The following is a 14219-nucleotide window of genomic DNA, read 5'->3' as shown; positions in this document are numbered from 1 at the left end:
GTCAGTACATATGAGATTTATTTTCCCTGAACAGCCTCAAATAGTCAACAAGTGAGGACTTCCTACAGATAATCTAACTGTACTCTTATTACAAACTCAAACATGAGAAAAATAAAAATGTATAATCCTTTAGAGTAATTGAACTTAACATGTTCAGTTCCTGTGAATTTTGCACATTTATATACAACCCAAGACAAACCAAACAGTGATCCAGACAGCGAAAAATAGTGTAGAAAGTGGGTCCGACGACTGCACGAAAGCAGAATGAAAACGTGGTTCACACACATTTGCACGTCAACAAGAAAAGTCCGTTTTCATTTCATTTTTTGCAAGAAGAACTTGACAGTGCTACAGCCGACAGACTGAATTAATTCTCTCATTGAACTGCAAAGCCACAATGCCATTACCCCTTTTTTGCAAGGCAAATGCTGGCCTCCCTTTACTTTAACAATAGACCTTTACAAGAACTGGAACCTGCATTCAGAAAAGTAGGGCATAAGAGTGGGTGAGTCAGCTTGTGGAAGCAGGTCAGAAATATAAATGGGGTTGAAGTCCTGTCAACATCTTTTGCTCCATTATCTTTTCTACTCACTTGAGCAACAAGCGCACACAAAAAAATCCATCCCCCACAGGCCAATATTTAAGGCTCATAGGGGGGAAAAAACAAAACAAAAACAGTGTTAAAGGCATGACAAAGCTGTTTAACATTACTCGAGTTTTCACTACCCATGGGAGAAGTGATTTCAACTTTTATTTAGCTGAACAGAGCATTACAAAAATATCTGAAAGAAGGCGACATCAAAACTGTTCTAGGTATTGGATATGAACAAAAAAAAGCTGTTTGATACAACTTGATTTTTCTCAATAGTGAAAATAACCAAGTTTGTAATGATGAAAGACCAGATGCTTAACAATTTCACTGTTAAATTTCTGCAGTTTGGAATGTTTAGGCATTGAAATGCAGGCAAACAAAAATGAAACCCTGCACGAAACATAACATTCCCTGCATAATCTAAGAACAAAATTAAAGAATTTCAAGCCGAGCTGACAGTACAATTTTAAAATCAGACAAATTAAGTTAAGCACATTTACACCCACACATACACTTGCCTCTCTACCCCCCCCCCCCCCCGATCCAACAAACATCATTAACAAGAGCATACATCAAGCAATTGTGGAAACAAGTCCGGTAGTCCATAATGCTTTCCATCTGCATGTGTTAATGTTGACTACCAATGACATACGAGCTACTTAATTTTGAGGTGGTGGTGGTGGAGGAGCAGGTGGCATCCCGAATGGAGGCATTCCTGGGATCCCCATCATTGTGACGAAGTTGGGGTCCATAGGTGGGGGAGGTGGAGGAGGTGCAGCAGGTGCGTACATCATGCCAGCTGAGCCTGGAGGTGGGGGTGGGGGTGGAGGAGGTGCACCTGGAGGCAATGGAGGCTGGACTCCAGGTGGAGGAGGGACCATTGAGGGATTTCCCATAGGAAGAGGGGGCTGGGCAGTAGAGGTGGTCACTGCCTGAGGTTGTTGCCATGGAGGGAGGTTACCTGTTGCTGGGGTTGTGGTGGTGGTGGTATCTGTGGAAAAAAAAATAGGAGGCCATGTAAATGTACTGAACAGCAGATAAAAAAATTTTTGTGTGTTGCAAAAGAACCAACATTACACTCTCCCCATTTTTCTAAATTAAAAAAAAGGCTTTAGCATAAAAAAGTAACTTGGGGTAAGCTGTATTGCTATAAAACTGTCCAAAAAGAACATGCAATCTCATGCCTTCACCGACAGATGGCACCATTGGATTGGATAGTTTGGATAAACACAGTAGTTAAAGAAAATGAAATTGCAAAAAATCAACTGCTTTATCCTGGTCAGTGCCACTGCAGCTCCTGTTCCACTAGGCAACAATGGGTGCAAGGCCAGAACACACTGGACAAGATAGCAATCCACCTTAGAGCTTTAACCATCTGCTTCCCAACCCCTTTAATCATAACCAACCATGCCTACACAGATGCCCAGCCAGTCAATAGTACTGCTGAGATTCAAATCCGGTGCTTAGTGGCAGCAAGCTAGTAATATAGATCTCTGCACCAACCAAGAGTATTGTAAAACTAGCAGTTTTTATATAAAAAAAAAAAAAAAAAAAAAAAAAAAAAAGAATAAATGTTGGCAATGAATCTACATTGTAAGAGACAAAATGTAAAAGGTGTTGCATCAGTTAGAATGCACTTACTTTGCTGCCATGGCATTGGCGCACTGGTAGCCATGCTGCTGGTGGGTGGTGGAGGCGGAGCTTGTTGTTGCCATGGTGGCAGAGGCCCTGATGGAGGCAGTGGTGGCTGGTTGTTCGGTGGAGGGGGAGGAGGCGGCATCATACCCATAGGTGGAGGCATCATTCCTGGATTGCAAAAAGTATTCATTTTAAAGAGGTTTGAGTGGATATATGCATATTCCATATCAGCAAGTTTTATGCCAAGCAATCGACCTTTCTGTGCAAGAGTCAAGGTTAAAGTAAGCTCAGTTTATTTAGTTATTTATTATTTATGTACATAAAAAAAACCATGGTCATGACCTGAAGGGGGTGGTCCAGAAACACTTAATTTATTTGTAAATATCTGAAGTAGCATCACATTTTACTGTATTATTTAAATACGCAACTGTTACAAATGTAAAATTTGACATCCAATCTGTTCTAGTTCATCATTAATGCTAATTTTGTAGCTTGCTAGCAACTTGTGACCGGTCAATCCTTATAACAAATACTCAAAACACCTACAATCTCCAGTTAAGTCACTAAAAGCTTTACCAAACACCTAATTTAGCATCAGTCATCAAAATAAGCCTGAAGTATTGTAATGGGTTTGGTTGATTCTTTAATGACGAGTGTCAAATGAGCTGTACAGAACTGATTCATTACATTTTCAGCATTTAGCAGACGCCTTTATCCAAAGCGACTTACCTTACACGGTCTAAGCAATTAAGGGTTAAGGGCTTTGCTCAAGGGCCCAACAGTCACAACCTGGCAGTGGTGGGGCTTGAACCAGCAACCTTTTGATTACTAGTCCAGTACTTTAACCACTAGGTTACAATGGCCCTGGATGGTGATTTAGTGGTGATTTATATTTTATTCCAATCAAGATAAGAATTTTAGACCAAGCTGAGAGAAATGGCACCGTTTTGTGATCGTTTACAGACCAGCTCCATTTACCCATCTTTATCTGTTAATTCAATAAAAGACTGTACATAGATCACATTTTTGAGCACAATATTAGTGGAATTTTGAAAATACACCAAATAACTTCAATCATCACCTTGAAACTCACCCATTGGATGTCCAGGAGGAGCTGGGCCCTGGCCCATGGGCGGAGGTGGCGGCTGCATCCAGGGTGGGGGCATGCCATTAGGTCCATGAGGCATGGGTGGTCCACCCATATTGGACATGGGAGGGGGGAAGCTGTGGGGACCTCCATGTCCACCTGGACCACCATGCATGCCATGGAAGTTCCTGTTATCAGAGGGGCCAGAATTCATCCAAGGAGGGCGATTCTGAACAGAAAAGGGTTGCGTGAAACATAAGGTGAGAAAAAAAAAAAAAGGACACTGGACTTTAACTTAATATTTAATTATTAATTGGGGAAATTGTTGAAAAAGTTCCAACTATTCTCCGTGAACAATAGTGTGCCGTGTTATACTTACTGGAGGAGGCTGATTGGCGTTTGGACCGGTCCCGCGAGGGCCACTTGCGTGTGGATTGGTGTGTCCAGCACCAGAGGAGGGAACTGGAGCTTCTCCCAGCTCAGCCATAAGAGAGAGATACTCTTTATCCATACGGGCTTTGTCCTGAGCTGATGGGGGTGGATCACCTTGCCTTGGGGTGTAAGTACTGCAGCAGGATGGGAGTGTTTGTTAGTTACATGTTTCCAGTATTGTTAGGATGGCAAACTGTGGAACTACACAGCAAACTAGTAAAATCTGAATCAAATAGGAGTTAAGCCAGTTACCTGGTAAACTTGCAATCAGAAGCAATGTGTCCAGCTCCTCCGCACTTCGTGCACAGGGTGGTATTAGTGATGCTTCTTGGCTCAGTGTTCTGCCATGGACGCAGAATTCTGCAAAAAGAAACATCAAGTACAACAGCTCAATGCTATAAATAGTATTTGGAAAGTTCAACATCTAAAAGGCTTCTCTCTTACCTGTTGTCATCCTCTCTAAGAGTGCCATTGAGTCGGGCCAGCTCCCTCAGTTGCATCTTTCTCAGGTCATTTTGATCCTCTGGGGTTTCAATACCCTGCTTCAGGATATTCCGAATCTATTACCAAAAAAAGAAAAATAGTAAATGAGCTGGTAGGACAAGTGTTTGCTTGTTTATATACACCTGTTTTTCTTGCCGCTCCCATTAGGGGTCGCCAGATCGGATCAATCGTGTCCATCCTGCCCTGTTGCACAAACCACCTGCATGCGCTCCTTCACCATATCCATTAACCCACTTTGGTCTTCCTCCTCCTCCTGACTGGCAGCTCCATCCTCAGCACCCCTCTCACCATATAATTCTTATCCCTCCTTCCTGCACATGCCCAAAATATGACAATCTAGCCCCCAGCTCAGTCACTCTAATAAACACGTCCCTGATCTTTTCCATCCTCAAAACATTGCTACTGCATAAAAGGAAAAGTAGCATTGCATACCTGCTCTACAGCTTTCTTTACATTCTCCATGGTGTTGGCAGTAACCAGGGCATGTAAAGGCTCATCCTCTCCTGGCAGCATCTGTCCGTCCTTACGGCCGACCTTTCCCTCCTTTACCGAGCCCTTTCCACGGATCATAATTTTAGCACAGCACTCCTTTTCAATGTTTTTCAGAGTGTTGCCACTGATGACAAGAGGAAAGGTAGAGATTTAGTAATTGAATCTGCTTATGTTTGATTGTGACATGGTTGAACATTCAACATTAATTATCCTAAGTAATACATCTTGAATTACTTACAGCTCAAACTATTTGTTAGCTGGGTTAGAATGTGCAGTGCAGCTACACACAAACCCAGGTACCTACCACAGGTGAATAGCGGACTGGGTCATACACACTAAAAGCTTACGTTATCCCAGAACTTGTGGCGTAGAATGAAAAATAGGTGCTGTAAGCTTTTAAAGTGTAAAATGTGATGTTTTAATGGGTGCAGGATGAACCTGAAGGACCTTGTGCAAACATTAATACTTTCCTCGGCACTAGTCTAGAATATGTAAACTAAGGTCTACATATCAGTCTAAACAAGCTATTACTAATTCAAATTACATACACAAACACATTTGCTTTAAAAAGTAAGCTAATCTTGGATTTAGTTCCCTACAAAATAATTTGTTTACTTTACCTGCCTCACAGCCTAAAAGTAATCACCATCCCCATTTATCATTAGTAACTGACTAACTAAATATGAAGGTATATGAGAAACAGTACATTGCCCTTTAAACCCACACTGCATTATTGTGTTCTAGAGTTATAGGATTATGCATACCGTGGCCCAATAAGAAGTCCAACAAAGTTGATTTCTGGATACTCATCTTGTGGTATCATTACTTTATCACTGACTCTGGTGGCTGGAGGTCTGAGGAGATAAAGAAATATAACTTAAGACTCATGCTCAATAGCAAACACAGTCAACATGTTACCACCAACTGAAGTCAGAAATAAAAGCACAATATTTAACCATTTCTTTAACGGATAACTTGTCGGTACATAGTTAACCGACAAGCTTAAAACACCATAACTATAAGACATCACTTAGTTTTTTAAGTGTTTATTACACTGTTTTGCCTGATAATAAAAAAAGTGACTGTGGCAGTAATGCAGAACAGTAAGATAACAGTAACAAAAACAGTGAGCAGAAGCAGTTCAGTATTCAGAATGAAGCTTTTACACAAAGTCGGTAGCAAACAGTTCATTAGACGTGCAACCTAAACATGCCAATAACAAACTGAGATGCAGCTTTTCCTGACATTAGTGTAGTTATTTTAAGATAAGCAGAGTTTTAACTTTATACTACAATATAATGGATATATCCATATAATTTGTTTTATAGTGCTATTCAACTGTTGAAAATAAGTTGAAAAATGACAGCATCAATAATTCAATTCCTAAATCAAAAAGCACAGTTGTTAAAGAATATAACTTACTTATAGTCAGCAGGGGGCTTAAACTCTGGGTTGAGACCAACCATCTCAGTGATGAGTGAATGTCTTTCTTCCTCTATTTTTTTGCGAGTGCGATACTCTCGTGTATTCAGCCTCTTCCCCTCGCTGTTATAGATGGGCTCAGGGGAAGGGGACCTGTAGTAAACGAAGAAAAGATAGGAGGAAAAAAAATTATGGCTAAATCCTTACTTAAAAGGTACCGATAATACACTCATTCGCTTCACTAGATCTATTGAAGCCCTAAATTACTTTTAAACTTAAGGATCAGTTAAGTCAATGCCCCAGAATAATCATACAATGTAGCATAGTTTTCATATCCTCTAAATACGATATGAATAAAGCCTAAATGCGAAATCAAAACATAGGGACAAGCTTTACTTTTCCCCACAAGAGAACACAAACTGGGGCAATAAACACACATCAGAAACGGTGTGTCTACAATTTAAGAAAGCTACTCAAACCACCCCTCAAACCAGAACAGATGGTGCTCTAGCACAGGAAATCTTTGGATGCCTTTAGCAGATCTCAATCCAGAGACGAGCACTCTAGAACCAGCTCCAATCATTACCTTACCCATGGACTCTGCTGAAAACCTGCTATGCTGTGATTAGAAGCTCTGTGCTTAAAAAAGGTTATGAAAGGGGAATTTGGGTTAGAGAAAATAAATGAGTTTTAAACAGACAACCTTTTTAAGAGCTCTGAAAAAGAGCAGCATTAACCTTGACAGGTTCCTAAGAAACAATGCGAAGGAGGAAAAAAAATAAATAAAAATAGAGTAGATCATCAAAATATAGAGAAAAGCCTCGCTTTGGGCTCACAAACTCCACTGCAGGTACCTGAAACACCTTTAGAGTTCGTTTTTCATATGGGAAGTAGGGAAGTGATCCTAAATCCTGGACTGAGTGGATCTTCTGAAAGAACCTTGTTTTTGGTTGTGCTGTAAAAACTTAGAATTAAAATTATGCTGGAGAAACTACAGCAGAAAAGGAAAGCTGGCTAGCAAAGACACACTCTTGCTTCAGCAAAATTTAAATTCCAGCTTAAAAAGTCCAAGGCTTATGCAAACTATGTGCAAGCCATCATTGCTAGATTGATATTAGGGTTACTTCAGGAAAGACAGTAGTGTGTTCTCCTCCGAGATGTCTTCCAGTGTGGAAATCTGGAATACTGTGAAAATTCCTGGACAGAGTTATGTAATCCCCTTTAGGAAAATCATTAGTGACCTTTAACACAACCAGCAAGACACAGCTGAGGAGGAGAGCTTCTAAATTTGTTACAGTGAACTGTAAACTTTGGGGCAGGATTTAATTGGGTTAAAAGCGTACATGTAGAAAAATGATCTGCCTTAAAGCGTTCAGCTAAATGTTCAAATTTATGTCTAAACAGAAAATCTATAATTAAAACATACTGTAAATACAGTTGTGTTCTTAGTATAGGTACATGCCTGTAATTAAACATAAAAACTTATATACTTAAATCAATTTCATTGGATGTTAATTTGTACACATGACTAGAGAGAAGATTTTGCTGTACAACACCGACACCCACTACCAGCATCAAGTGTCCCATTAAGAGATTAAGCTCAAATTTCAGGCATAGAAGCAAGACAACAGTAAAAACAAAATAGCATCTGAACAGTATGATAAATTAGTATCAACCCTAACTACCCAAGCGCTCGCTGCAATGTCAATTTCTTTAGACAAAAAGAATTCTAAGCATGTCATTCTGACTTAAATATCTGCCAATTATAAAGGTTAAAGCTTTACAGTGGTTACTTAAAGTAAAGGAAACATTAAAAAAAAATTTTTTAGTGATTTAAATAAATATCCACTGCTGAATCAGTCAGAAATTATTCTGCATTTAACTTGGTTGCCAATACCTTTCTGGTACTGACAGACTACTATTTTTATATACTGTGCATGTTCTTCACTAGAAGCATCATTTTCTCTATTTAATTAAAGTGGAGATCAATTTATCTTGCATTTACAACTACCCATTAAATTAAGTAAATAATGTGTAAGTAACGTGTAAAAGGGTGTTACAAGGCTAAACAGAGCACTTTAGTTCAATTTGTTTAGCACATCAAATATTAAATTAAGATCAATACATACAATTAACCCTTCCAAATGTGTATATATGATAAGAAATAATTGCTAGTTTTCTACATTACACCACCAGCTAAAGATTAACATTACACCAGCTTCATTTTCATATGCAAGGCAAGTTCTAAAATGCTTCCTTTAGTTTAACTTAAAGAACAACACCCCCTAAATACATGCAACTTTTTTATTTGCTTTGTTTGTCTTCTACTAATATAATTACAGATGCAAAATATTGCATTTAGTTACAAAATATGTTAAGTAATTCAGAAGCAGTAACTTATTTAAATGGTGGAGAAAAAATGACTGGGAGGAATTATTCTTTAAGGGTCCCACTAATCATGTCTTTGCATATCCAAATAAAATAGCTATGTGTCTTGAAAATATAAAGAAACGTACATGTATTAAGTATTGTTCATTAGGATGATAAAAGTAAATTCAAAAAAAAATTAAACAAGACACATTCCATTACTATCGACCTAGCCGGGCATATGACAGACACAAATTGGCTGTGTCTGAGGAAAGCAGGTCAACTGGGTACCACACTGCTGCCACGAACAAAACCTCTACCTGCTGGTAGAAGGACCTGCATGAAGGGTGGGAAAAATCAGCATAGCAGGTTGGTCGAGCACACGATACAAAGATGAAAAGACAAAGTTACGGGCACCCAAAAAGAATAAAAGGTCCCGGTTGAGTCTGGTTACTCTCAAGGTTTTTTTTCTTTGCCACTGTTGCCCTCAAATTGCTCAACAGGGGTTTCAAGTCCTGTGACTAGACTTTTAAATGGTACAGATGATAATGGAAGAGCTGTTTAGAAGTGCTTACATAAACCTACAGACATACTTAACACCTAAAACAGATACCTACAATTAATATTTCAAATATTATTCAAAATGACCTTTGTTTGGAAAATTTTGACCGTGTTAATATTAAATGTCCAAGAGTGGCATATTTTTTAAATGTACTAAGTATTTTAACACGATAGGAGAAGCAAAGACATGATACCCCCCCCAAAAAATAACTTACTGACTGCAGTAATATCCTTAAATTTTACAATAGGTATAACAAACTTTTAAATTTGACTTCTTAAATAACTGATAAAAGATAAAGAAGGTGTTACTGTTGTTGGTTTTAAATGGTTATTCCGACCTGTCCTCAGGATTAACAGGAATTCCAAGGTCCCCTGTACGCAGTTTACGAGTCAGGTCTTCAATCTGCAGTTGGACTGCAAGAAATCAGGTTAGGAAAGAAAACAAAAAACAAGGATGGGGAAAACTGTGGTTAGCAGTAAAACTACCCAGGGCAGAGTGCATTACACTCCAGTGACACAATCATAATAAAAATATCCACATATTATTGACAAAATTATTTACACATTACAAAATTATTAATTTCAATGTTATAACAATATTCTGAAACCCTTCCTAAAGCAATAGGGAAAAAACACATACTAAGATTATCATGCTTTGAGAGAGCACATATGAATAGCTACATTTCTTAAGATCAGCAAGAGGAGTGCTTAAAATGTAAGGAAAATGTAATAATAATCTATACAAAGAAAGGGTTTCGACTTGCTTTAAACATTTCACAAGACAACATTTACTGAGGCAGGCTTTCAGTGACTGTCACCAGCTATTATTACTATTATCAAAACAGAAATGGCTTCATCATAATATAGCTTTACTCCAAGTTGTGTGTCTGCCCTCAGTCAAAACGGTGGTAAAATGAAAGTCTGCCAGAGTAAAACAATCATATTTCTAAAAGTGATCTCTGTGCCACAACACGTGAATTTATGAGGTCACATATAACATGCCAGTTTTATTGCCAGTGCATCAGATTTGCATGTCTATACAAAAAAAAGCAAAGGAAGAAAGTTAGGCTGAGACTAAAGTCTCAGGCTGCACAAACACACTGATGTCATTATTGGAGCTTTATAACGACTAACAGAAAGATTATGCTAGCCTAACCTGCATGTCTGACATATCTAAAAACAAACTTTGTGTATATAATGAAGTAGTAAACATCACTACTTTTCAACATTTGTATCACAAGAGGACTTTGGGGGAATTTGTTTTGTTATTAACCTAAAACTAAGGTGCCAACTTACCAATATTGTTCAGACATACAACAATTGATCATGTTGCTGTATTAAACCGGTATTTTTTAACCGTATGTGTGTGTTTTAATAAAGGTATTTCTACACACCACATCAAACGTATTATTCTATGCTACACAATTTAGCTAGTTGTCAAAAACTATACAATACTAAGCCAAAAACAAGTTTCTTTTGAATAATTTAAATTGGGTCACTTGTGGTTGGATAAGTTAAAAACACTACACTTTCCAATTCTATTTATTTTAAAATAGGTTGAGAAAAAAATCATCAGGAGATTAACAATGTGAAACTTCAGAGTACAATATTAGTCACATGAGATCCGGAAAACAACTAAACCACATGCCACTTAAGAGCAAGCCCCTGGCAGGAATGAAGACATTTAATTCATTACACAACACATTTAAACACTTGTGGTGATGATGGAAGAAACTCAAGTTTAGGTCTGCGTTGCCTGTTCTGAGGCCAATGTGAGTGGTTAAAACACTTTGCATGGTTAACGTGAGCAGTAATGACATCTTACAGCCAAAAGACAATTCACAACAAGCAGCAACATCACAGAGAGACTGTGGGTACTTGACACGAAGTTGGACAATATTAACAAAATCAATGTATAGTTCTGCAAATGTATGCAACTGAATGATCCCTTTTATCTATGAAGAACCCCTATTTTAGTGTTTTAAACATGCTTATTATAAACAGACATTAAGAACACCACCATAAACCTAAAGTTCATTGCATTATGCTGGCAGCATTTGGCATGCACGTTCAGTAATGTCTGTACAACGAATAGCAATTAAAGTCACCCACGTCCTCTGTGTGATGTGCAGACTGTTATGAAGCAATGGCACAGAACTTGTACTGAAAATAAATGAATAGGGAGCCTTGGGGACGTAGAGGGGAGTACAGATCTAGCACTGTATCAAACAACACAACAAACAGTGTCGGTCTCCAATGTTCAAATGAGAAAACAGGACTGATAGTTACCTATATAAGCTCTTTCTTGTTCTCGGGAAAGCCCAGCAGGGATGACTGTGGGCATTCCTGGGATAATAGTCTTCTGATCAGGAGTCTCGCTGCTCCAACGGCTTTTTTTTCTTTTCTTCTGACCCATGTCTGTCAAAGACAGTGGTTGTGATATTAATAAAAGAACACCACAGCATGTATTTAGATGCATTATCCAAAACTGCTTGTATGTTATACTGTACATACAAGTATTGTAATTACATATGCTTGTCTGTAAACAGAATAACATTAACAGTATAGAAAATTTGAAATTTATTTTTAGTTTTATCAATGCCTAAAAAGTAAATGAACTAGTAGGAAATCTCCACAATTAAGCTTAATAAAATGAATGTTAACATTTCCGATCAATTGGCCAAATGTAAAATGTAGTAATACTTAAATGCCCTACATTTTCTGTGCCTATACAGAGCAACACTACTGCTAAGCATGTATTATAAGACTACGCCACTAATTCTGGAGTTCTTTATGCCCCGTCTCATATTTGTATGTACAGCAAGAGCAAAAAGCTCTTAGCAAATAAGAACAGTAAAAAAACACGATGACTACCTTGTTTGGAAATAGTTCAGTGCAAATGGTAAGAAATATGTGGTTTCCTTTATACACTTTTTATTTTAAAAAAGTGCGAACCTTAACCTGTCCTAAAACACCACATAAGTATTTGTATCAAAATCAGGAGCAAAAAGAATTGCTTTTTGCTTAGGGAAGTTGAGAGATCAAATATAAATATACAAATCTACCAAACACATCTATGTGTGTGTGTGTGCACACGTTATATATAACCTGTACTCACGACTTTACATACTAGGGCTGTATAGAGGCAGTTACATGTAAATCTCAGCTTCAACTCAATGAAAAGGAATGTGTTCTTCCTTGCACAACTATGTATGGTGGATAATAAATCGATGAGCAAAATTAGATAAGTTGAATAGGAAACATTTTTGTATTGAATGTGCATGGACTAAGATCTCTTCAGATATCCTAAATCCTTGTTCCAGGGCAGCTGTAGCCTAGTGGTTAAGGTACTGGTCCAGTAATCAGAAGGTTGCCGGTTCAAGCCTCACCACTGCCAGGTTGACACTGTTGGGCCCTTGAGCAAGGCCTTTAACCCTCAATTGCTTAGATTGTATACTGCCACAACTGTAAGTCGCTTTGGATAAAAGCGTCTGCTAAACGCCGAAAATGTAAATGTTGTACAACATTATGAACAGGAGATGATAAAAAACTAAATTAATTGAATACAGACATGTTCTTTTTGAACTGACTGGCAATTCTCTTATGAGCCAAGACACATCATTGCCTGTAAAGACTGGATCTCCTTTATACCCAATCATAATTTCCTCATCCGTTTACACTTCACATGCTTATTGTGGAACACTGTAACTTAAATATTCTACGAACTTTTCACTTTTGGAGTGTGTTGATGGAATCAAATTCTAAATGTATTTTGATTTACAAAATACAATAAAGTAGTGAAAACACTCAGAATATTTTCTTTTAACTTTCATTAGTTAAATAAAGATTTAAGATAGTTAACAATTCTTTTTTATTGCTTCATCAAACGTCCTGACTCTTTTTATTTAGATTAAATGTAACTTTACAAGTCTACCAAACACATCTCTGTGTGTGTATATATATGTTATATATAACCTGTACTCACCACTTCACATACTAGGGCTGTGTAGAATTAGACTTAAGGTAGGTCAACGTGGTGCCTACGCTCTATACAAGGTGTATAGGTGCAGTTACATGTAAATCTCAGCTTCAACTATGAGAAGGAATGTGTTCTTCCTTGCACAACTATGTGTGGTGGATAATAAATCGACGCGCAAAATTTGATGTGTTGAATAGGAGAAGTGTTGCAGTGTAATTACTGCAGAAAATTCTAGAACAGAGGCCCGAGTAAGCCTCGTGCTATGCTAACAGTTCAACCAAACACGCACCTAGTTTATTTATACTCAACCTCACATTCAGCTGATACTTTACCTCCGCCTGGAGACTGCAGTCCGGCCAGTGAAGTGTTCGGAAATGAAACCGGAGCCCCAGGAAACGCTGGAAAACCAACATTGTGCATTTGCGGCTGCTGGAAGTTCTGTAGCGGAAAAGAGGTCGGCGGTCCCGGCTGAGACATTAAACCTGAAACAGGCCCGGAGTCGAAACCCCGCTTAGCGCCGATACTTGGGTGCAGCTTCCCCAGTGGGGTTGCGTTTGCTCCCGTCGCCATTTCTAAATAATTAATTAACTGCCCACTATTCGCTACGTTTGTTGCAACTTTTAAACAAAATAATTCTGCTGGACTGATTCTGTAACACCGCTCTATCACTGCACGGTCGGTCAATATGGCGCCTTTGAGGTGGACAAAGACGGTGCTGTGTCGCCGTAAACGCGCTCTCATTGGTCAGACGAATTGTCGCTTATGATGTACTTGCTTTCTATTGGATGGAAACAGCGTGACGGTTATAGTAAGGCTGTGTTTCTAACCGCACTGTAATTACTAAGTAGCCACCCTAATACTCCATTTTATTACACATTTTAGTACATGTATGATTTTTGGAACGCAGCCAGATCTACACGCTCTCATCAGGCCTATGAGTGCTAAATAAATAACGTACAAATATAGGGCAAAAGGCTACGACTGAACATGCTTCTATTTTGTATTTTCTTAAATTTAAAGCAACTATCGTCATTAAGTACAAAACTTTAATAAGGGTAATTTAAATGATAAGTTGAATCTTTGCAAAGTACAGTACATTTAGAAAGTAAAGTATTCAGACCCCTTGACCTTTTGTACACTTTATT

The 14219-nt window shown here is 38.3% G+C and overlaps 1 protein-coding gene across 2 annotated transcripts; it reads right to left on the bottom strand.

Moving 5' to 3' along the window:
* On the bottom strand, positions 1 to 13755 carry sf1 (splicing factor 1). 2 transcript variants are annotated; one of them, XM_062994311.1, is made up of 12 exons: positions 13407 to 13755; positions 11385 to 11513; positions 9434 to 9509; positions 6168 to 6320; positions 5510 to 5599; positions 4686 to 4869; positions 4194 to 4309; positions 4002 to 4109; positions 3697 to 3883; positions 3312 to 3546; positions 2234 to 2398; positions 1 to 1583 (listed from the first exon to the last, which is right to left on the bottom strand). In XM_062994311.1, the coding sequence occupies exons 1-12, from the start codon at positions 13642 to 13644 to the stop codon at positions 1252 to 1254; spliced, it is 2013 nt and encodes a 670-aa protein (XP_062850381.1). In that variant the 5' UTR covers positions 13645 to 13755; the 3' UTR covers positions 1 to 1251. The 2 variants fall into 2 exon arrangements, with proteins under 2 accessions (XP_062850381.1, XP_062850382.1); XM_062994312.1 differs by having other exon boundaries at positions 3324 to 3546.
* Between the last annotated feature and the right edge of the window lie 464 nt (positions 13756 to 14219).

This window comes from Trichomycterus rosablanca, chromosome 4 (assembly GCF_030014385.1).
Source record: "Trichomycterus rosablanca isolate fTriRos1 chromosome 4, fTriRos1.hap1, whole genome shotgun sequence".
Taxonomy (NCBI): domain Eukaryota; kingdom Metazoa; phylum Chordata; class Actinopteri; order Siluriformes; family Trichomycteridae; genus Trichomycterus; species Trichomycterus rosablanca.
This window is presented reverse-complemented; position numbering and strand designations above follow the sequence as displayed.